Source organism: Mesoplodon densirostris, chromosome 14 (assembly GCF_025265405.1).
Source record: "Mesoplodon densirostris isolate mMesDen1 chromosome 14, mMesDen1 primary haplotype, whole genome shotgun sequence".
In the NCBI taxonomy this organism is placed as follows: Eukaryota; Metazoa; Chordata; class Mammalia; order Artiodactyla; family Ziphiidae; genus Mesoplodon; species Mesoplodon densirostris.
In genome coordinates, this window is record NC_082674.1 from 78,156,057 (window position 1) to 78,178,803 (window position 22,747).

Here is a 22,747-nt window from a genome sequence, read left to right on the forward strand (position 1 = left end):
GGGTGTGTGATGAGGAGGGTGACATGGATTATAGGGAAGTATTGGACTTCGTTTAATGTCCCCCAAGTTGAGTGCAGCTGAACCGAACCGAGCTTCTGTTCTTCTTTCACTCTTGTCTTTCTAGAAAATGTTATTAAGATGATGAATTTTCTTTTTTTTTTTTTTTTTTTTTTTTGCGGTACGCGGGCCTCTCACTGTTGTGGCCTCTCCTGCTGCGGAGCACAGGCTCTGGACGCGCAGGCTCAGCGGCCATGGCTCACGGGCCCAGCCACTCGGTGGCACGTGGGATCTTCCCGGACCGGGGCACGAACCCGTGTCCCCTGCATTGGCAGGCGGACTCTCAAGCACTGCGCCACCAGGGAAGCCCCCCCTTTTTTTTTTTTTTGTTAATATTCTCTTTAATGAAGATGACTTGTAGATCCAAAGAAAGGATATCAGTGTGGGGGGCTTGCTTTCTGAAAGAAGCAGAGAGATATACATAGAACACATAATACAGTCACAGCAGATCATGTGATCCTGCCAAAGAGCATGGCCTCACTTTATTATCAGTGTCCCACTTTTTTTTTTTTTTTTTTTTTTTTTTTTTTTTTGCGGTACGCGGGCCTCTCACTGTTGTGGCCTCTCCCGCTGTGGAGCACAGGCTCTGGACGCGCAGGCTCAGCGGCCATGGCTCACGGGCCCAGCCGCTCTGTGGCATGTGGGATCTTCCCGGACCGGGGCACGAACCCGTGTCCCCTGCATCGGCAGGCGGACTCTCAACCACTGCGCCACCAGGGAAGCCTATGTGTCCCACTTTTTAAGGTTTTCATGAGCACACCTCAGGGGTTTGGACTTTACCTTTCCGAGCAAAGGACCTGCAAGGAGAAGGAGGTTGCACGGTGCTTTCAGAAGCTGAAAGCACTGCCCCAGCTTGCCCTGAGCCTTACTGTCATCTCCCCATCCAGGACTCTTTGTCACTTAGGTGCCTTCACAGTGACTTGCTGCTTCTCGAACATCAGTGCTGTCAGAACAGCTTCAGCAGAAAGTCTTCTTGAGATTACTAAAGGAGCAAACATGGCAACTGGAGGTTTCATAGATTAACCGTAAAAACCAAGCCACTCAGATCTCTTCGAAATGCTGTATCTTTTGAATGGATCAAAGTCTCCTTGTCCGTTATGGTGAAATGTTTTCTTTGCCGCATTATGGTGATAATCCACTATCTTGGCTGACTGTCATGGCTTGCCTTGTATATTTTTTTTTATTAATGCTTTTTGGAGTATAGTTGCTTTACAATGTTGTTATGGCTTGCCTCAATTAATTTTAGAACATACCTCCTTCCTCTGTTTCCTCCCAGAAAAATCAGGGTGTGGGGATGATATATATAATATGCAGAACTGTTGGGTAACTTGAATATTTTATTGACTTGCAGAAGCTGGGTCTTGGTGGATCATCAGTATAATATCTACCTCTATAGAGAGGGTGTACTTCGGACTGCTTCGGAACCGTATCATGTGGATAATTTCCAAGATAAAACTTGCCATTTGACTAATCACTGCATTCAAAAGGAGTACTCAAAGAACTATGGGAAGTATGAAGAAGGGAACGAAATGTTCTTTGAGGAGTTCAATCGGTACCTAACAAGTGCTTTGAACATCACCCTGGAAAGTAGTATCTTACTACAAATCAAACATATAATAAGGTAACTTACTCATATCTCTTTTGGTTAAATGTGTCTTAAAGGAGCTTTGGGAGTTTGTGCCTTTCAAGGAATTATTCCATTTACATTGTCTAAGAACAAAAATTGTTTGTTATATCCCTTTATTATCCTTTTAATATCTATAGGATCTGTAATGCTGTCCCTTTTTTTAATCCTTATGTTGGTAATTACCTCATGTTGGTAGTTTACATCTTCTCTCTTTCACTTGGACAGATTGGTTAGAGGCTTATCAATTTTATTCATCTCTTCTAAAAGTCAGCTTTTGGCTGTATAGATTTTCTTTGTCGTTTCTGTTTTCAGTTTCTTTGATTTATGTTCTTAATTATTTTCATCCTTCTGCTTTTGGGGGGTTTGATTTGCTTTTCTTTTTCTAGTTTCCTTAAAGTGTAAGGTTAGATCATTGATTGGAGAGAATTAGTTTTTTAAAAAATATAAGCATTTAAGGCCATCAGTTTTCTTATAAGTACTCATTAGCTGCATCCCACAGATTTTGCTATGTCATGTTTTTGTTTTCATTTTATTTTTATTTTTAAAAATTTTTGTTTATTTTTGGCTGTTTGGGTCTTTGTTGCTGCACATGGGCTTTCTCTAATTGTGGCAAGCGGGGCTACTCTTTGTTACGGTGCACGGGCTTCTCATTGTGGTGGCTTCTCTTGTTTTGGAGCATGGGCTCTAGGCGCGTGGGCTCAGTAGTTGTGGCTCTCGGGCTCTAGAGCACAGGCACAGTAGTTGGGGTGTGCGGGCTTAGTTGCTCTGTGGCATGTGGGATCTTCCCAGACCATGGCTCGAACCCATGTCCCCTGCATTGGCAGGTGGATTCTTAACCACTGCGCCACCAGGGAAGACTGTTTTCATTTTATTAAAATATTTTCTAGTTTCCCTTGTGACTTCATCTTTGACTGGTGTTATTTAGAAATTTTTGCTTAATCACCAAATATTTGGGGATTTTCCAGGAATTTTAATTTCATTATGGTCAAAGAAAATACTTTGTATGGTTTTACATCTTTAAAATTTGTTATAGTTTGTTTCATGGCCCAGAATATGGTCCATCTTAGTGAATGTTCCACGTGCACTAAAAATAATGTTTATTCTGCTATAGTTGGGCAGGGTGTTCTATAAATGCGCTTTAGGCAAAGGTGGTTGGTAGTGTTGTTCAAGTCTTTCACATCCTCGATCATTTTCTGTTCTACTTGTTCTGTACATTATTGAAAGGTAAAATATCAAAGTCTCCAAGTATAATTATGGATTTATCTGTGTCTCCTTTTAGTTGTTTTTTCTTTTTTAAAAATATTTATTTATTTATTTTTTTGGCTGTGTTGGGTCTGCTTTGCTGCACATGGGCTTTCTCTAGTTGTGGTCAGGGGGGGCTGCTCTTCATTGCAGTGTGCGGGCTTCTCGTTGCAGTGGCTTCTCTTGTTGTGGAACACAGGCTCTAGATGCACGGGCTTCAGTAGTTGTGGCACTCAGGCTCAGTAGTTGTGGCTCACGGGCTTAGTTGCTCCACAGCATGTGGGATCTTCCTGGACCAGGGCTCGAACCCATGTCCCCTTCATTGGCAGGTGGATTTTTAACCACTGCGCCACCAGGGAAGTTCCTCCTTTTAGTTTTATTAGGTTTTTGCTTTGTACATTTTGAAGATCTATTGTCAGGTGCATATGCATTTAGAATTGTTATCTCTTTGAGGGGAATTGACCTCTTTATCATTATGTAGTTTCTGTCTTTATCTCTGGTAATAATTTCTTATTAAGTCTATTTTGTCTGATACTAATATAGCCACTCCAGCTTTCTTTTGATTAATGGTATGTCTCTTTCCATCCCTTTACCCTTCTTCTCTATTCTATTCTATATTTAAAATGGGCTTTTGGTAGACATTGTATCATTGGATTTTGTTTTCTTTTGTTTTTAATCCAATATATCATCTCTGGTTTTTTTTTGAATTTTTGAATTTTATTTTATTTATTTTTTTATATAGCAGGTTCTTATTAGTCATCAATTTTATACACATCAGTGTATACATGTCGATCCCAATTGCCCAATTCATCATCATCTCTGTTTTTTAATTGTGTTTATACCATTATAAATTTAAAGTAATTACTGACTTGATGGGATTTATGTCTATTATTTTATTATTCATTGTCTGTCTGTCCCTTCTTTTTTGTTTGTTTTTCATTTCCCTGTTTCCTGCCTTCTTTTGAATTATTTGAACTTTTTTAGAGTTCCATTTTAATTTTTCTACTGAGTATTTGGCTATATCTCTTTGTATTTTTGTTTGTTTGTTTGTTTTAGTGGTTACTCCAGGGTTTATTATATACATACTTAATATATGATAGATTGTCAGGTTGGATTAAAAAAAAAAAAAGACCAAACTGTATGCTCTCTACAAGAAACTCACTTTAAATATAAAGGGAGAAAAATATTCTTTTACATTTACCCAGATATTTGCAGTTTCCTTTGCTCTTCCTTCAGTCCTAAAGTTCCAAGTTTCATTTCCCTTCAGACTTCAGCATTTCTTTTAGAGCAGTTCTGCTGGTGATAAGTCCTCTTAATTTTCCATCATCTGAGAATGTCTTTATTTTACCTTATTCCTGAAGGACTTTTTTCACTGGAATTATACAAATATAATGTCAAGTAAAAAATTACAAATTGGTCCTGTTCATATAAATTGAAAAACAAGCAAAACTAAGTAGTACATTATTTGGAGAAATGTACATATGTGGTAAAAATCTAGAGAGAAACAAAGTAATGATAAACACAAAATTCAAAATAGTGGTTAACTCTGGAGGGGAAGTAGGAGGGACCCAAGGAGGGGGTTTAAAGGTATTGAATTGTAAGTATATGGGTAGTCATTAGTGCTACATATATTTTAAAATCATAAGTCACTATTTTTATTATTTGTATAGTTAATATCCTGTTAGATTTCCCCATACATTTTAACCCTTTATGTTACTTCTCTTTTTTTCTTACATTTCCTTGCTTTTGTCTAGAATCACTTTCCTTATTCTTACAAAACTAATTTTTAGTGCTTTTAAAGTAAGGTCTGCTGGTGATGAATTATCTCAGTTTTTATTTATCTGATAATATATCATTTTTTAAGGACATTTGCTTTGAAAACAAAGATCAGCAATTAACTTACTTAACACTTTGAAGGTGACCATTATCTTGTGGCTTCCATCGTTTCTGTTAGGTCAGCTGAAATCTTAGTATTGCTCTTAATGTATCTTTTCTTTGTTTCTAAGATTCTTTCTTGTTGATTTTATAAATTCTACTATAAGATGGGTATAGTTTTTTTGGTACTTATTCCTGCTCAGTTTTCATGGTGCTTCTTGAATCTGTGGCTTAATATCTTTGATCAGTTTTGGAATATTTATGCCATTATCTTTTCAATTGTGGCTTTTGTCCTGGTCCTTCTTTCCTTACAAGTCTCTAATTACATGGATATTAATCCTTTTCACTGTCTCACATTTCTCCTGTGGATTTTGTATGTCATTTTTATCTCTTTTTTCAGCTATTAAAACCTGTTTTTAATAGCTTTTAAAAAGTTAAAAGTTGTTAAACACATCTGAGTTCTTGATTTTAGTTATTGTGCATTTTCATTCTAGAATTTCCATTTGACTCTTATTTTTTAGATTACAATTCTCTGTGAAATTCTCCTACTTATGGTTTATATTTTCTTGACCATATTAATGGCAATTCTTTAATGTCCTTGTCTGATAACTCCAAATCCTGAATTACCTATAGCAGAGGTCAGCAAACTGTACCCTGCAGGCCAAATGTGGCCCACAGCTTGTTTTTGTTTAGCTTAGAACTAAAAATGGTTTTTAACATTTTTTAACAGTTGTGAAAAAATAAAAGAATTTGCAACAGAGACTGTATATAGCCTGCAAAACCTAAAATAATTCTGTCTGGCCATTTGTAGAAAAATTTTGCCAACCCCTGACTTACAAGTCTGTTTCTGTTGTCTGTTTTTCCCTCTTGGTCCTGTTTCTTAATATGCCTGGAAATAATTTTGTAATGTTATTATTCATTTACTACAGTGTATTAAATCTAGTAAATATTTTTAAATTAAATTTTATTTTTTTAATTGAAGTATAGTTGATTTACAATGTTGTGTTAGTTTCAGGTATATAGCAATAGTAAAGATTTTTTTGAGGTATCACATGCAAACAGTAAAGTTCACAAAGCTTAAATGCATAGCATAATTAATTTTTAATTATGCATACATTCACCTAATCATAATGTAAATCAGTATATAAAACATTTACAGCATCCCAAAAGACACCCTTGAGCTCCCTCAAATATATACTCCCTGACAAAGATAGCCACTCTTCTGACTTTTTTTTTTTTTTTTTTTTTTTTTTTTTTTTTTTTTTGCGGTATGCGGGCCTCTCACTGTTGTGGCCTCCCCCGTTGCGGAGCACAGGCTCCGGACGTGCAGGCTCCGGACGCGCAGGCTCAGCGGCCATGGCTCACGGGCCCAGCCGCTCCGCGGCATATGGGATCCTCCCAGACCGGGGCACGAACCCGTATCCCCTGCATTGGCAGGCGGACTCTCAACCACTTGCGCCACCAGGGAGGCCCTCTTCTGACTTTTAATGCCATAGATTCCTTTTGCTTGTTCTTAAACTTTATGTAAATGGAATTATACTATATTTCTTGTTTTGTGTTCAGCTTTTTTCAATATCGTTTCTATGTCATATTCCATTGTGTGAATGTTCCGCGGTTTATCCCTTCTGGAGTTGATGGACCTCTGGGTTTTCTCTCTTATATTTTAGACCTGTAATCTATCTGAATTGTTATATGTCGTGTCATGTTTTTCCACAAGTATATCCTATTGACCCCAGGTAACTAGTACGTATGACTGTCCTTTCCTCACTGCGTTTTGGTGTGCCTTTGTTATAAATCGGGGCCGTTTATGTGAGGGTCTGTTCCTGGGATCTCTATTCTGTTCCGTGGTCTGTTTATCTGCCCTGTCATTACCACCCTGTCATGATGACTGAGCCTTTTTCCTTAATGTATTCTTACACAGAGTCTAACAGAATAATTACGGGGCTCAGAGCTCCATTTCTTCAGGGATTATATGTGGTTAGAATTCTGACACCAGATAAGTCAAGTATACTGAAGAAAGAATTCATATTTTAGGCAAAAGATTTATTTGATATTTGCTATACCCCCTCCTCCTCATTGTTCTGTGCACTTCAGAGAATATTGCTACTTTGGTGCTATTAACGCTCCTCACGGCTCTCATGTTCTTTTTCTCCCCAGCTAGCTTCCCCCAAACTTCCCACTCCAGCTGAAAAAAAAGATGTACTATATAAAGTCTCTGATGATGAAAAAAATTCTTTAAAGTGAATTATTAACTTGAACTCACAGCAGATAAAAAAATATTTTGTTTTGATTTGGTTCTGGCTTTCAGTTTTTCCTGTAAGTGTTGGAGTGTAATGTTTCTTTCAATTTTTATCCTTCAGTATTGTTGGTTTTTTTTTTTTAATCATGAGCACTTATTAAATTAAAATTTTTTTCTAAATTATATTTTAAAGGGCATTTTAACAAAAACAAAAGTTAAGGGTATTCTTTCGTAGAATAGAGATGAAATATAGAAAAAAATGTGCTATGTGGCTTGCAGGTTAGAGATGAATGGGAGAAGAAATTTTTATTCCAATTGGTTCTTAAGTGACTCACTGTCCAAAGTGATTTTTAAAGGTTTAAACACATCTATAGAAAATTTTTCCTCTTCGAGAAAAAAAGGAGGAAACTGATGCTTGGGGTGGAGGGAGGTTGAGGGGAGCACGACCCTGGTGCCAAGTTCACAGAAGCCTCAGTTCTTCTTTTAAAGTCATAAGCCAAAAGCTACTTAAAAGGACACGTCTTTTTTCTTTTTGGCCATACGGCACGTGGGATCTTAGTTTCCCGACCAGGGATCAAACCCGCGCCCTCTGCATTGGAAGTGCGGAGTCTTAACCACTTGACCGCCAGCGAAGTCCCCTTCTATTTCTTCTTCCTCTTCTTCTTCTTCTTCTTTTCTTTTTTTAGGACACATCTTTTTCCTTCTAAATATACAGCTGTGTAGAAGGACAGCTATCTCTGGTAATCTTAGAGTCATCATAACATATATTGCATTTACTAAGATAAATATTTTGCCCCAACATCTAGTTGAGGGAAAAATCAGTGAAGAGAGCTTTGTAAAACAGAAATGGCATAGGTTTTTTCTGGGATGGTTGTACTAGATAACAGTTCTTTATTATTCATAAACAATAGATTCATGATTATCATAATTAATGATAAATTCATAAAATATGCTTACATTTATTAGATGCTTCCTAGCTACCAGAAGTCATGCCAAGTTCCTTATGTAATTATGTCATTGAACCATCTCAGCACTGGGAGTAAGTATTATTTTTATCCCAACTTTATAGACAATGAAGTCAACACTTGGCTTAAAGAGGTTAAAAAATTTGTCCGAGCTTCCGGCTTCAGCAGCCTGACCTCAGGCATCATGTACTTTTTCATTATGTCTCTGAGATTCACTTTCAACTTTTCTGTGTCACTAAAATTCTCCAATTTTTGCAAACAGTCGTTGATCCTAATCATAAATCCTATTCTGTATTTCAATATCTTGTTTCATTATATAAAGCTTTAAAAGCAACTATTTGGCACTTGAACTGGAGCTAGTGAAAGAAATGAATGGAGTCAGCATTCTTTTTGCAAATTCTGCTCATCCCTAAATGGTGGTCCATTCTTTTAATATAGCAAAAATAGGGCTTCCCTGGTGGCGCAGTGGTTGAGAGTCCGCCTGCCGATGCAGGGGACGCGGGTTCGTGCCCCGGTCCGGGAAGATCCCACGTGCCGCGGAGCGGCTGGGCCCGTGAGCCATGGCTGCTGAGCCTGCGCGTCCGGAGCCTGTGCTCTGCAACGGGAGAGGCCACAACGGTGAGAGGCCTGCGTATCGCCAAAAAAAAAAAAAAATATATATATATATATATATATATATATATAGCAAAAATACGGAGAAATGTTTTGCTTATTATAAACAAATGTGGCTGCAATCCACCTGTTGGAGGAGTCCGCATTTGTAGGGACCACGGTGACTCAGCACTTGCTGGGAAAGCAGCCACTACTTGTAAGAACAAGAGTGGTGGCAGAGTCTTCTCACAAATAAGTCACATCATCTTGAATAATCTATTGGTAATACACTTAAAAAAGAGAATTAAGCCAAAGCCTAATTTTCATCAGCACGTTCGACGGAAAATCATCCCAGCCCCTCTCCCAGTGGTCCTTCCCCCTGGACCGCCCCATCCTCAGCGAGCGCCCCCTCTGCCCTGCAGGAGCTGCCTCGTGAGCGTGGAGCCCGCCATCAGCACCCGACACCTCCCTTACCAGAGCTTCCAGCTCTTCGGCTTCGACTTCATGGTGGATGAGGAGCTGAAGGTCTGGCTCATTGAAGTCAACGGCGCCCCTGCTTGTGCTCAGTAAGCCTGAACACCACTGGGTTTTTGTCTGTTTGTTTGCTTTTATCGAAAAGGAGATTTACCGCATTTCGTGCAGTTGGAAGTCCGTGCAGCGAAGGAGACTAGCACAATTTTTAATGCATTTAAAAATAAAATTAAATTAAAAATGGGGGGTGGGAGGCGAATACACAAAGTCCTAGTCTCCTTGAGTCCCTGGAAGAGAAGGGTTTGGGTTAAAACACGTGGGAAGTTAGTTCTGCAGGGGGAGTAGTCTGTCTTGGCAAGGTGGTGAGCTCCTGTTACCTGGGTGTCCAACCACTGACCCTTTGAGTGCCGTCAAGGAGGATGTACCAGCGACGGGAGGGCTTTGGGAGGAGCCCGGCCAGCAGGGGGCTTCGCTGAGTCATTTCCTATCCCTTTTCCTCCCTGTACGTGTTGAGCACTTAGCACCTGTGGGTGGTGGATGCCGTGAGAGGTCTAAACAAAGCTAGTGCTACCAGCAGAGACCCTCTCCTGTGACAAGGTGATGAGTCAGCCGCGTCCTGTGAGTCAGGGAGAAAGTGATGACCAAGCAGCTCAGAGGCTCCCTGGGCAGGAGGTGGTCTGAGAAGGTACCATGGACATCGTGGAGCTGAGGCTGGGGCGTAAGAGGAGAGTGTCATGTGTGCTAAGGGGGAGGGAACCCAGAATCCAGTGGGACCTTGCTCTGGGCCAGGCTCTAGGGGAGATGCACAGATGAACACACCCTGCCCTCAGGGGACTTCTGTTCCTCCCGGGAGGAGCCTGGCTGCAGCGTGGCATGAGTGTCCGGGGCTAAGGAAAGGTGAGGGTGAAAAGGTGAGTTGGGGCCCCACTGTGGGAGGCCTTACGTGTAAGGGAGTCATTTGGACTTCATCCTCAAAGGCTGTTGGTTCTTCTGAGGATCCACATTCATTACTGTCAAGACCCTATCACGGTTCCCCACGTCCACGTCTTGGAGAAATTGAGGTGATCTTCCGACAGCAAAGGAAAAAGGCCTGCACCTCCAAGGGGCAGCGTTAACACATAAGCAGTTCTGTCATTTGCCTCCTGCTTCGTGGCTGTGACCTGGCAGGTGGGATTCCGTCTCATTCATCCGTGCCTGCAGCTATCGAATACCTGTTAGATACCCCTAACCTGCCAGGCCCCGGACTGGGCTCTGGGTCACAGTCTTGAGCAGAGAGACCCAGGCCCCTGGAGGGAGACTGGGCGAGACAAAGGACAAGACAAATATAGATTACAAACTGGGACACACCCTTTCGTAGGGTAAAAGATGTTAGAAGGTAATATAATTGAGCAAAAAGTCCCCGTGGGAGGTGATGTTTTGAACCGAGATCTGAAGGAGAAAGGAAAGTTAAGGAGACCAGGGGGGAGGAGAGCAGAATGTTTCACATCCTCCCTTCACCAAGTCCACAGGGGTGTCCGTCTCCTCCTGTCCTTCCTGTCAGAGATTTGTCCCTTCCTTGTGCTCTGGACCCGATCCCCTCCCTCCAGGCGAGAGGACGGGATGAGGATGCCTTCCTCATCTGCTTTCTCCCTCTTTGCTGCATCGTTCCCACCAGCATGTGGTGCTCAGCAGATTTCCCCAGCGATTAGGAAAAGCCCTCCTCTGATGTCCCACCCTGCTCCCGGGATGCCCCCCCCCCGTTCCCTTCACGGCCACACTTCTGGAGAAGCCACACGTGCACACGCTGTCTCCTGGTCCTCGGTCCACATCCACACTCTGGTCCACTCCAGGCTGCCTTGCATCCTGGCCGCTGCACAGAAACTGTTCTTTCTAGGTCCCCCGCCAAGTCCATATTGCACTCCAGGATTTTAAAACCAGCAAATGACGTGGCAGCCTGGAGCTGCAGGCCAGTATCTGCACCTGTCTTCCCGGCGTCCTGCAAGGATGTGTGTGGATGTCCAGTAGGCGCCCCACCCGGCCAGCGTCCCCCATCTCACTGAATGTCCAGGCCCCCCGCTTTCCAGGTGACCGAGACCCTGCCCCCGCCTTTCCGTTACCCTCAGGTTTGTCCATCGGGGCCTGGTCAGTTCTGCTTCCAGGCCTCGCCAGCCCCCTGCTCCCCCCGCCCGCTGCCCTTGCTCTCCCAAAGGTCGTCCTCCATCTTTGCTTTTGCACAGAGCCTGCTAACTGGGTCTCCGTGCCTGCTCTTGACCCGGTGGAGTCCGTTCTCCCGTGAGCAGCCAGAGTGATAAACGGAAGCCAGGCCCTGCTGTTCTCTAGCCTTCCCCCTGCGCGTGGGACCGAAACCTGACTCCCCTCCACCTGCAGGGCTACTTCCCTGCCTACCTCTCCAGCCTCACCCAGAGCATCGCTTCCCTGATGACGCTTACCTGCTGTGGGGCCTTTGGCTTGCTCTCACCCTCCCCCCGCAACCCAGTCTTACCAAGGCTGTGCCTACTCTGTCAAAATGGCATCTCCAGGAAGCCTTCCCTGAATAATCCCATCTTTTTTAAAAAATTTATTTTATTGAAGTATAGTTGATTTACAGTGTTGTGTTCATTTCTGCTGTGCAGCAGAGTGATTCAGTTATACATATATAAACATTCTTTTTCCTATTCTTTCCCATTATGGTTTATCCCAGGACATTGAATCTAGTTCCCTGTGCTCTACAGTAGGACCTTGTGGTTTATGCATTCTGTATATACCAGTTTGCACCTGCTCACCCCAACCTCCCAATCCATCCCTCCCTCCCCCCTCCCCTTGGCAACCACAAGTCTTGAACAATCCTATCTTTGATTTTCTACAAAGCCAGAGCCTTTGTAGTTTACTTCATTACACTAATGGCCATCAAATCAACCCAGTTTTGTTTTCTTTACAGAATGTATGCACCGTGAGGGCAGTAGCCTTGTTTTTCTTGTTCACCTTGGAGTCCCAGCACCTAGCACCGTGCCTGGCACATCCTAGTCTGCAAATAGTAGTTGGATGGACATAGTGTGTGTGCCCGGTTAACACTCTTACTCACCTGACTCAGGAATCGCTTAGGTTTTATGTACATAGAGACGTCTTTCTATCTTCCTAATACTCCCTGATGACATTGGTGCTTCAATGCATAGAATTTCTTCATCATTAGGCCCAAACTTACACATCAGCAGGATGGGGTTTCAGGGAGCAGGCAGGTTCTGTTTGCTTACTGTGAAGAGCTCTGGGGATGTTTAAATGGCAGCTTGAAGTGTTTAAAGACAAGGATGCCATCATGTCTTGATGGTGAATCAAGGACCAGAATCTAAAATGCAGTCAGGCATTCAAGTATACAAGGTAAGAAAGTAATAAAATTATCCCACTGTCTTGTGGGCGAAAGTGATTCTGTTCCAGTTTATTCCTGAAGCTTATGAGATGTTCACTAAGCATTTTTTCTCCAAGGTAGCTCTTTTTTTAAAATTTTATTTTATTTATTTTTGGCTGTGTTGGGTCTTCGCCTCTGTGCGAGGGCTTTCTCTAGTTGCGGCAAGTGGGGGCCACTCTTCATCGCAGTGTGCCAGCCTCTCACTATCGTGGCCTCTCTTGTTGCGGAGCACAGGCTCCAGACGCGCAGGCTCAGTAATTGGGGCTCACGGGCCCAGCTGCTCCGCGACACGTGGGATCCCCCCAGGCCAGGGCTCGAACCTGCGTCCCCTGCATTGGCAGGCAGACTCTCAACCACTGCGCCACCAGGGAAGCCCTCCAGGGTAGCTCTTTGATTCCAAGTGTAAATTATCCTAGGTCAAGATACAGATAATCTGGTGCAGGCCCTCATAACTGAACACTTTCCGTAGAGGTTGGACCCTTTGTTTACCATTGCTCTTCAGGGCTTTGGCTCAAGGGTGGACCTCCAGTCTCTGGACTGGAAAAGGTGAATGTGCCTCTTTAGTTCCGTGTAAGGATTGAAGGCTGGGGAGGGCAAAGAAACAGCAACTTCTTAGTTCATCTGGAGCGTCGGGTAGTGGCTTTGACCTCTTTCCCCAACAGTAGCGCCCACCCACCTGGTGGAAACTCACCTGCTCTCTGAGGTGCTTTGCAGGATCAGGTCATGCTGGAGCCCAGCAGAGGCCTCGGTGATAAACCCCTGGGCATCAGGGTTCACTGTCTGCTCTGGGCTCCATCTCAGCGGCTCCCACACAGTCACTCACTGTCTGTTGGATTCCCTTCGTTCAGAGTCCTGATGCGAGCAGTGGGGTCCAGGGAGACAGCGGGGATTTTAGGAACATGTAAACATGAGTGTCCTCAAGGAGTCGACTGGAGGAGGGAGACAGACCCCGCCCAGTTAATTATTCTATGAATCATACTGTGTTACAGGTGCTGTAATAGAAAAGAAACACATTCCATCTTTTTTTTTTTTTGGCCGAGCCTCATGGACTGTGGGATCTTAGTTCCCCGACCAGGGGTTGAACCCAGGCCCTTGGCAGTGAAAGCGAGGAGTCCCAACCACTGGACCACTGGGAAAGTCCCTCAGATTCTATCTTTTAGGTTCATGATTTTGAGTGGGGAGTGTTCTTGGGTCCTTGCTTTCTAAAGGACGAACGGTGGGGAGATGGTCGATGGAGATGATGGCATGATGGCGTAGTCAGAGGAAAGCCTTTTTTTTTTTTTAATAAATGTATGTATTTATTTATTTATTTTTGGCTGCGTTGGGTCTTCGTTGCGTTTTGCGGGCTTCTCATTGCAGTGGCTTCTCTTGATGCGGAGCATGGGCTCTTGGTGCACAGGCTTCAGTAGTTGTGGCACACGTGCTCAGTAGTTGTGGCTCGCGGGCTCTAGAGCGCAGGCTCAGTAGTTGTGGTGCACGGGCTCAGTAGTTGTGGTGCACGGGCTTAGTTGCTCTGCGGCATGTGGGATCCTCCTGGACCAGGGCTCAAACCCGTGTCCCCTGCACTGGCAGGCGGATTCTTAACCACTGCGCCACCAGGGAAGTCCCGGGAAGTCTTTATTCAGGAACCACCGTTTCCATTGTTGTGTACATGTTAAAATAGGACTTACTCATCTTGCTGTATGGAAACGAGCAGGACGTTCAAAGGCCCACTCTTGCCTGTATGTCAGGTACCTCCTACACCAGAAATATCGAAGATATGAGTTGACCAGGTTGAAGCTGCATCCTCCCCTCCCCCCAGCATCCCCTTTGGAAAATGCCTTCCCGAGGTGGCTAATGACAAGCATCACGAAACACCAAACATGGTGTATTTTTTTTTTTTTTTTTGCGGTATGCGGGCCTCTCACTGTTGTGGCCTCTCCCGTTGCGGAGCACAGGCTCAGCGGCCATGGCTCACGGGCCCAGCCGCTCCGCGGCATATGGGATCCTCCCAGACCGGGGCACGAACCCGTATCCCCTGCATCGGCAGGCGGACTCTCAACCACTGCGCCACCAGGGAGGCCCAAACATGGTGTATTTTGACGGTTGTGGCTCTTGGTGACTTGCCGAGTCCCAAGTTTAGTAGCCGCTATCACTCCCTTGCAGGCCTCCTGGTCACTATCCCTTCAGAAGTGGGAGGTTGAGTGGTGTGGCCACACCAAACTGTTGAAAATGGGACTTGATTCACAGACAGAGGGGCAGAGACTGGGGGACTGGGGAGAGGGGAGAGAGGGGAGAACAGACATCCAGCAGGAAAGATGAAGGTCAGCTGGCAGTTAGGACTTCCCGAGACACACAGTGGAAGCATGGCTTTGCATGAGCGTTCTTCCCAGAGGGCCTTATGAGAGGTTAGAACATACAGGTTCCAGCTTCAAGGGCAGTAGAAGGGGATGGGGGGTGGTGGGAGAAAGTTTCTGTGTTGGGGAGGATGACAGCAGAGATTTGCCATTGCATCAGGAGGGATGGGAATTCGCTTGTGAAGACGTCCTACCTGATGGAGATTGGGACATAGCATCTTCTGGAAATCAGGGCAGTAAAGACCTCTGTTCCTCTAGGTTGAGCTGGCCTGGGCTCCTACCCTTGGCTCCAGCCACCTGGATTCCAAATGTGTCTTGAGTCAGTTGGGAAGGCACATCAGGCCTGGAGCATCATCCCAAATGTGGGTTTTCTCTTTGGACCATATGTCTCTGGTTGTTCCCTGTGTTAGAGACAGTCCTGAGTGAGCTGGCTCTGGGGACCTCATGTGCTGCCATGTGAAACGGGCGAAAATCCTATAGGCAGTAAGTGAGTGGGGAGCCAGAGGGCCTCGTCGCTTCTCTGAAGAGACTGGATGGGAGGTTTTCCTCCTTAGCTTTTCTGCTATGGTGGTTCCATTGCCTCTGGCTGAAGTCCAGACGCCTGCACGTGGCATCAGAACCCTGCACGGCCTGGCCCCTGCCTTGTCCCTAGCCTCGCACCGCGATGGTCCAGTTCCCCAGATGCCCTGAGTTCTCTCTCCTCAGTGGGTACCACTCCTTCCATCTGCACTGCGCCTCTTCTCTCTCGCCCAGGTCTCTCTTTCTCCCCACCCCCCCTCCTTTCTCTCCGCATCTCTCCCCCGTTCTTTGTGTCTGGCTCCCCCTCCTTCATCCTGTTTCCTATCCCATCATCCATTCTCTGTCCGACGTGATTCCCTCTCGGGGTCTCGGCTGAGCTGTCACTCCGGGGAGTCATTCCTGAAGGCCCCTCAGCCACACCGCGTGGGCACTTTCCCTGGGGAGAGCCTGTGCCTCCAGGTGTCCCCCCACCCCAGACAGGCAAGACAGCCCCCGTTCTCTTTGGAATTGCCTGTCTCCCCTGCAGTTCAAGTCAGAGCAGGAGTCGTCTTGTCTGTTCACCTGCAAGACCTTCCAGAAATACCTGTTGAGTGGCTGCTTTCTCTTCCTGCAGTACCTCCTGCAGGATCTGTATGGTCAGCAGACACCAGTCTTAGAAACGTGAGGTGGAATTTCTAGGGCAGATCCTGGTGAAAAAAGCGTTGACTGTTCGCTTGCGCTTTGATGAGCATCCTCAGTAATAGCTCTTTGAACCCGTTTCAGGAAGCTCTATGCGGAGCTGTGCCAAGGCATTGTGGACATAGCCGTCGCCAGCCTCTTCCCGCCCCCCGGCTCGGCGCAGCAGCCGTCCCAGCCGGCCGCCTTCATCAAGCTGTGACCGAGGGAGGTGCTCGAAGCTGCCTCGGAAGAAGCACGAGGGGGCGCTGCCCCGGGGGAAGGAGAAGTGTCCGAGTCGCTCGTCATCAAGCCAAACAGGAGGAAGAGAGACAACCCGCAGAGACGCGCTGGAAGAAGAAAAGCAGCTTCCCCGAGGAGTGGTGGTTTGCCCAGGGGCTCTCAGGTGGAGCTCTTGGCACTGCTACTGAGATTCGAAAACTGCAGCAAATTTCGCCAGTGGGAGAGCAGGATATTCTTCTGAGGGGCAAAAACAGGGATGTGCTTATTTTACGTTCTCAGCCTTTGAAAAATCTGATTTTTATCCTAAGGTAGTGCTGTGAGCAGCGCCTCTCCTGCCCGGGGTGGCAGCCGTTGGATCTGGTTGGTGTCTGTCCACCTGCTGCATTAGTGCCTTAGCTCTGTGCCCAGCTACAGCCTCCTGTCTGGGGCAGGGGCGGGACGTGAGAGCACTTGGGAGGTTGCCAACGTGTCCCCCGCTAGTCCCACAGGCATCTGGACAAGCGCGCACCGACTGTCCTGGGTGCTGGGCTCTGCGGACGCTGCCTTGCCATCGGGGGGCTTGCTCATCTTGGTCCTGATGGCATCTGGCTGGTCACTGGCCAGGGTTGGCGTGGGCTGGGCACCAAACAGCAAACGCTGCCCTCAGCCTGCTCTCTGCATGTTTTAGCAACCAAGCAGCAAGTTTGCTGCAAATCCGTAAGCATCCAAAAAGCATGAGAGAGGAAAAAACACAACATCCTGCTTCACTTAATAGTTGCGTGGGGGGGAGTCTTTGAAATATGATTCTCAGTTCTCTTTTAACCAGAATTCTACATGCCCTTTGGCCAAGTTCCCTTTCGTTCTGTTTTTCTGGGGGGGATTTAACTTTTGTAAAAACCCTTCTAGGGGTCAGGAGAGGGTAGAATTCCCCTCCCCTCCACCCCAGGGGGCTCCTCCCCATTTTGTTTTTCTTGCTCTTCTAGCACCTTCTGTGGGAGCTGGACAGGCAGGTTGTGTTCCAGGGAAGATTCTCCGTCTGCTGCGCCTCTCTCGACATCACGGAGAGGCTCTGAATCACTGTGTGTCTCGCCTGAGTGGGAGAGTCTCTTAAAATGGGGAAGATGTGGTTTCAGAGCCGCACTCAGCATCTCTTAAGTCAGCAGAGGTTAACGGGTGTCCCGTTAGATGTAGTTTCTACTCACGGGATGGACGAATTTTCTGCAGACTTTCCAGGAGGCCGTGTCACTAGCGAGAGGAAGCCCCGTATGCCATCTGTGTCCACTGTAAGATGAGTGAACGGTGCGTTGGGAATCACAGCAGACCCACTGAACAGGCTCCCTCCTCCCCAGGGCGCGGCGGGGTCTTCCCTCTGGCACGTGTGTGCTCCGTTATTCGTCTCTACGTGGCACGAGAAAACAGTTCTGCAGCCAGGGGAGACTTTTTTTACAAAGAGGAGAAAAAGCAACACCTCACACATGATGAGATGTGAGAGCTTACAGTGAAAAAAGGAATCATGATGGAAATGATTCAATGGGTGCAGCAGTGCGTGTGGGATGTGAAAGAGTGATGTCCGGGCTGAAGTGGAGGAGGGGCCAGCTGGCTCGGCCCTCCCGGGGGTTTGGAATTACAAAATAAACGTGCGGGCGGTTACCCAGAATATATAGATAATGAAGTTTCCATCCAGAGCAAAATAAGACCGTGTTAAGGGAACTGTGAAGACCCAGCACAGCTGATGGGTTAGTGCTGCGGGCTTCTGAGCAGGTCATGGTGAGGTGCACACCTGCGTGGAAAGTGTAGGGTGATGGGGAAAGCGTGGAGGTTTCTGTAGTGCTATCACACGCGAACGCAGATTTGTGATGATCTTTTGGACCTGAATTGCAGGGACATTCGAGAATTGTCTCTTACGGTGACAGAGCTAAGAATCCAGGTAGGCAGTCTGGATCTTGATGGATTTTCTAAGAAACCTGAATCAATAGCAATATATGTGAGGGAAGGAAGGCTTTAAAGAGAAAATTCTGCTTCATTCCTCGCATGGTTTCAAATAAGTATCTATTTTATGCATTTATTTCCGATCAGGTGGAATGGTTGGCTCAGAACTGTTCCATATCCTTCCATGATATCCTTGACACAGGTGGTCATGCCTCGCCCCCAGTCAGTCTTCATACCTGTAGTCTGTGTTCGTGTCTCCAGTTGCTGGGGAAGGAGGTGGTGTTTTCTGGAGGTGTCGATTCTGATCTTGACTCTGTCGTTGGCTGCACAGCATCAGAGGAGCCCGTGAACCTCTCTGTGCCTTAGTTTCTTATCTCATGGAAGAGCTTGTTGCCTGACCCAGGGACTACTTCAAGGGCATTTAGTGAGGACACATGAGATTAGGAAGGCTGGAGAACCTCTAGAACCAAGGTTCTCAATGCTGGCTATTTGCTGGAATCACTTGGGAAGCTTTTAAAGAATGTTGGTGTCCACACCTTCCCCCTCCCTCACCCCTGACCCATTAAGTCAGAACCTCAGGCATCAGCATGCTTTGAGATGCCTTGAACCACTGATTGAGAAGGAAGGACAAACACATTATTACCTTGGAAGAATCAGATAAGGTTTAGGGCTTTAAAAAAGAATTCCTTTTAGAAGGCTAGGCATTCCTTTAAGAATGACCGGATGCTGACGTGATACAGCGAGTGCCGTCCCCGTCACAGCCTTTGGAAACTCAGCTGTGCTTTCATCTACTTAAACAGTTTGTGAAGCCTTGTCAGCAAATATAAACAGACATGAATTTATAAATCTGCTAAATACGTGTTAAGATTATAAACAAATTATTGAGAGAAAATCCCCTTCCTCCCTCTGGACTCCCTTGGTAACTATAAACTCCACTGCCCCAGGACGTGGAAGTACCTCGGTGTCTGTCTGATGCAGTGGAGCAGGTGCTGGTGGACTTACCAGCTGACGTGATGTTTCACGAGTGCCTCAGGGTGATCATCCCAGACTTGGGACATCTGGTAGTGCTGGAAATGGATGGGATCGCAGGACCCGCAAGCAGCAGTCATGCTGCAGAGGGTGTTGCCGTTAAGAACGGAGGTCGTGTCAAGCAGGGGTGCGTCCAGCCCTGCTGTGGGTGGTGGGGTCTCTGCCAGAGAAGACTAGATGCCAGAGTGGGTCCCCACAGCACATGGGTGCCATGGAGAAAACTGTCTCTGATCCTGGACACAGAATCTGTACCTAAGAGGAAATGACTTCTGAAACAAGGCGATTTTATGAATGTTTAAAATGCCTGGAGCATTAAAGGAATCATATTTCAAGCATTTCTTTGCCTTTTGGTTCTGTCACCTTATTATGAGTGTTGACTGTCCTAGGATATCATTGGTTATTTGAATGCATGATTCTGTTACCCAGAGGTAGGCATACTTTTTCTATAAAGGGCCAGGTAGTAAATATTCTAGGCGTTGCAAGCTAAACTGGTTCTCCTTTGCATATTCTTCTTTCTTTTCCCCAACTCTTAAAAAATATTAAAACAAAGCCAAAAAAACTTAGCACACAGGCCATACAAAAACAAGCACATATGTGGCCATTGTTTGCTGACCCCAGAATGCTACTCAATGCATAAGCCAACAGATTGTCCTTTGAAACTGTGATGAGCTGCTCCAGGGTGAAGCATTGAAATAATCTCAGCTGCCAAAATCCAGTCCATCATGTCTCACATGTCATGTGTATTGTCTGAATCATTCTGCAGATTTTGAGGTGAGACCCCTGGTTGTGAAGGAGTTATGTGTGCTTTAAACATGGAGGTAGAGGGACTTCTGAAGTGAGGTTCCTTCCCCAAATAGCTAGAAGTTCAAGAAGTCCTTACTAAGACTTCACTAAGGACTTCTGTGTAAGTCCCCATCTTAGGGCTTATTTTATGTGACCTATCTCAGAGTGTGCCCAGTGTGAGCAGCCTTTTCCCTGGGTGCATTTGTTAAAAATAATCAGCAGCAATTGTTTAACATCTCAACTTACTGAGATGGCTTTAGCAGCTGGAACAAAGAAGCTGCTGACCAAAAAATTTAGAAGGGAAAGATGGGGAATGAGATGTCCATAAAACGTTTTGAAAAGTTTCAACATATTCCTAAAACTATGGAAGGCCACACACAGGTGTAGGGCTGTGCACATGCCCAGGGGAGACCTGAATTCCCTCAGCTTTCACCTCTGTCTGATTAGGACGATCTGCACAAGCAGGAAGTGAAGACTAAGGCAGAGCTGTAAACTGCCTGAGCATGAAGGCATGCCCAACACACACACACACAGACACACACACACAGTCCTGTGACAAAGACTGGGAGATGTACTCGTTCTAAGCATTTGAGGAAATCTCTGTTCAATCATTAGTTGACCACTAAGCTAACTGAGCAGAGACTTCAGTGGCCACACACTAAAGAATACAAGCTTTACAGAATTAGTTCAGAAAAGTCACTAAATAAAGAACAACAACAAGAAATCCTGGAGAGGGAAGAGTGTCTGGTTTCCAAAGTCCCATCATATTATTAAAAATTTCCAATTTTCAACACAAATTTTCGGGACATGCAAAGAAAAAAGAAAGTATGGCCCATAGAAGGAACAGTCAATAGAAACCATACCTGAAGAAGCCCAGGCATTGGACTTACTACATAAAAACTTTAATTCAGCTACTTAAAATATGTTTAAAGAACTAAAGGAGGCAACAGAACGATGTGTCACCAGAGAGACAACATCATTAAAGAGAGAAATTGTTTTTTAAATAGAACAAAGAAATTTTGGCATTGAAAAGTATGATAATGCAAATGAAGAATTCAGTAGAGGTGTTGAAAAGCAGGTTGGAGCTGGCAAAAGAAGGAATCAGTGAATCTGAATTCAATTGAGATCATCCAGTCTGAGGAACAGAAAGAAAAATGAATGAAAAAAATGAACAGAACTCCAGAAACATGTATGTACACCAACATATACATAACAGGAATCCTAAAAGAAAGGAGGGAGAGAGAAGGGGGCAGAAAACACGTTGGAAGGAGTAGTGGTCAAAAACTTTCCCACTTCGATGAAAACCATTAAAATGCATCCAAGAGGTTCAATAAACTAAGTAGGATACATTCAAAGAGATCCGCACCAAGACACATTAACCACTAAGAAAATAACTTTAAATATGTAGTAAAAAGGACAAGGGAACTAAAATGGTACACTAGGAAATATATATTTAACAAGAAAAGGCAGTAGTGAAGGGATGGGGAGGTAATAAGGCATTTACAAAGCAAATAGCACAATGCAGACACAAATCCTACCTTATCAGTAATTTCATTTAAATGTAAATGAATTAAACACTCCAATCAAAAGGCAGAGATTGGCAACATGGATCAAAAAAAAAAAAAAACAACCATGATCAAACTCTATACTATCTACAAGAGACACACTTTGATTCAAAGACACAAACAGGTGAAAGTAAAAGGATGGGAAAAAACATACCATGCAAGCAGTAACTCAAAGAGAGCATAGGTGGCCATACTAATATTAGACAAAATAGGCTTTAAGAAAAAAAATTATTACAGGCAAAGAAAGACACTATATAATGCTAAAAAGATCAATCCATCAGGAGATATAACAATTACAAACAAATGCACCTAGCAACAGAGTCCCAAGATACATGAAGCAAAAACTGGCAGAACTAAAGAGAGAAATAGACAATTCTACAGTAAGAATTGGAGCTTTCAACTTTCCATTTTCAATAATGGATAGATGATCAACAAGAACATAGAAAACAATGGAAACCAACTAGATCTAACAAATATCTATAGAACACGCCACCCAACAATAGCAAAATATACATTTTCCTGGAGTGCACATGGAACTTTCTCAGGAATAAACCTTTATGTTACACCATAAAGCCTCAGTGAATTAAAAATGATTGGAATCAAACTACAGATGTTCTGTGAACACAATGAAATAAAACGAGAAATCATTAACAAATCAGGGAAAATCACAAGTATGTGGAAGTTAAAAATGCCAAAGGAAAGAAGCCACAAGGGAAATTAGAAAGTACTTTGAGAGAGATGAAAATGAAAACACAACAGGGCTTCCCTGGTGGCACAGTGGTTAAGAATCCATCTGCCAATGCAGGGGACACGGGTTCGAGCCCTGGTCCGGGAAGATCCCACATGCCATGGAGCAACTAAGCCCGTGCGCCACAACTACTGAGCCTGTGCTCTAGAGCCCGCAACCCATAACTACTGAGCCCGCATGCTGCAACTACTAAAGCCCGTGTGCCTAGAGCCCGTGCTCCGCAACAAGAGAAGACACTGCAATGAGAAGCCCGCCCACTGCAACGAAGAGTAGCCCCCGCTCACCGCAAATAGAGAAAGCCTGCATGCAGCAACGAAGACCTAACACAGCCAAAAAATAAATAAATAAATAAATAAGAAAGAAAACACAACTTACCAAAACTTATGGAAAGCAGTTAAAGTCATGCCTAAAGGAAAATTTGTATCTTTAAATGACTATATTGTGAAAAGATCTCAAATCAGTAACCTAACCTTCCACCTTAAGAAACTAGAAAAGAAGAACAAGCTAAATCCA

The 22,747-nt window shown here is 44.8% G+C and overlaps 1 protein-coding gene across 1 annotated transcript in view; it reads left to right on the top strand.

Annotated features, from left to right (window-relative positions):
* TTL (tubulin tyrosine ligase) overlaps nt 1-19,473 on the top strand; it is a 39,262-nt gene extending 19,789 nt beyond the window's left edge. The window contains exons 5-7 of the mRNA XM_060117454.1: nt 1,409-1,678; nt 9,019-9,162; nt 16,067-19,473. Of these exons, the coding sequence (XP_059973437.1) occupies nt 1,409-1,678; nt 9,019-9,162; nt 16,067-16,181 (529 nt within the window). The 3' untranslated portion in view covers nt 16,182-19,473. The remainder of the gene's footprint in view (nt 1-1,408; nt 1,679-9,018; nt 9,163-16,066) is intronic.
* Nucleotides 19,474-22,747: the final 3,274 nt, after the last annotated feature.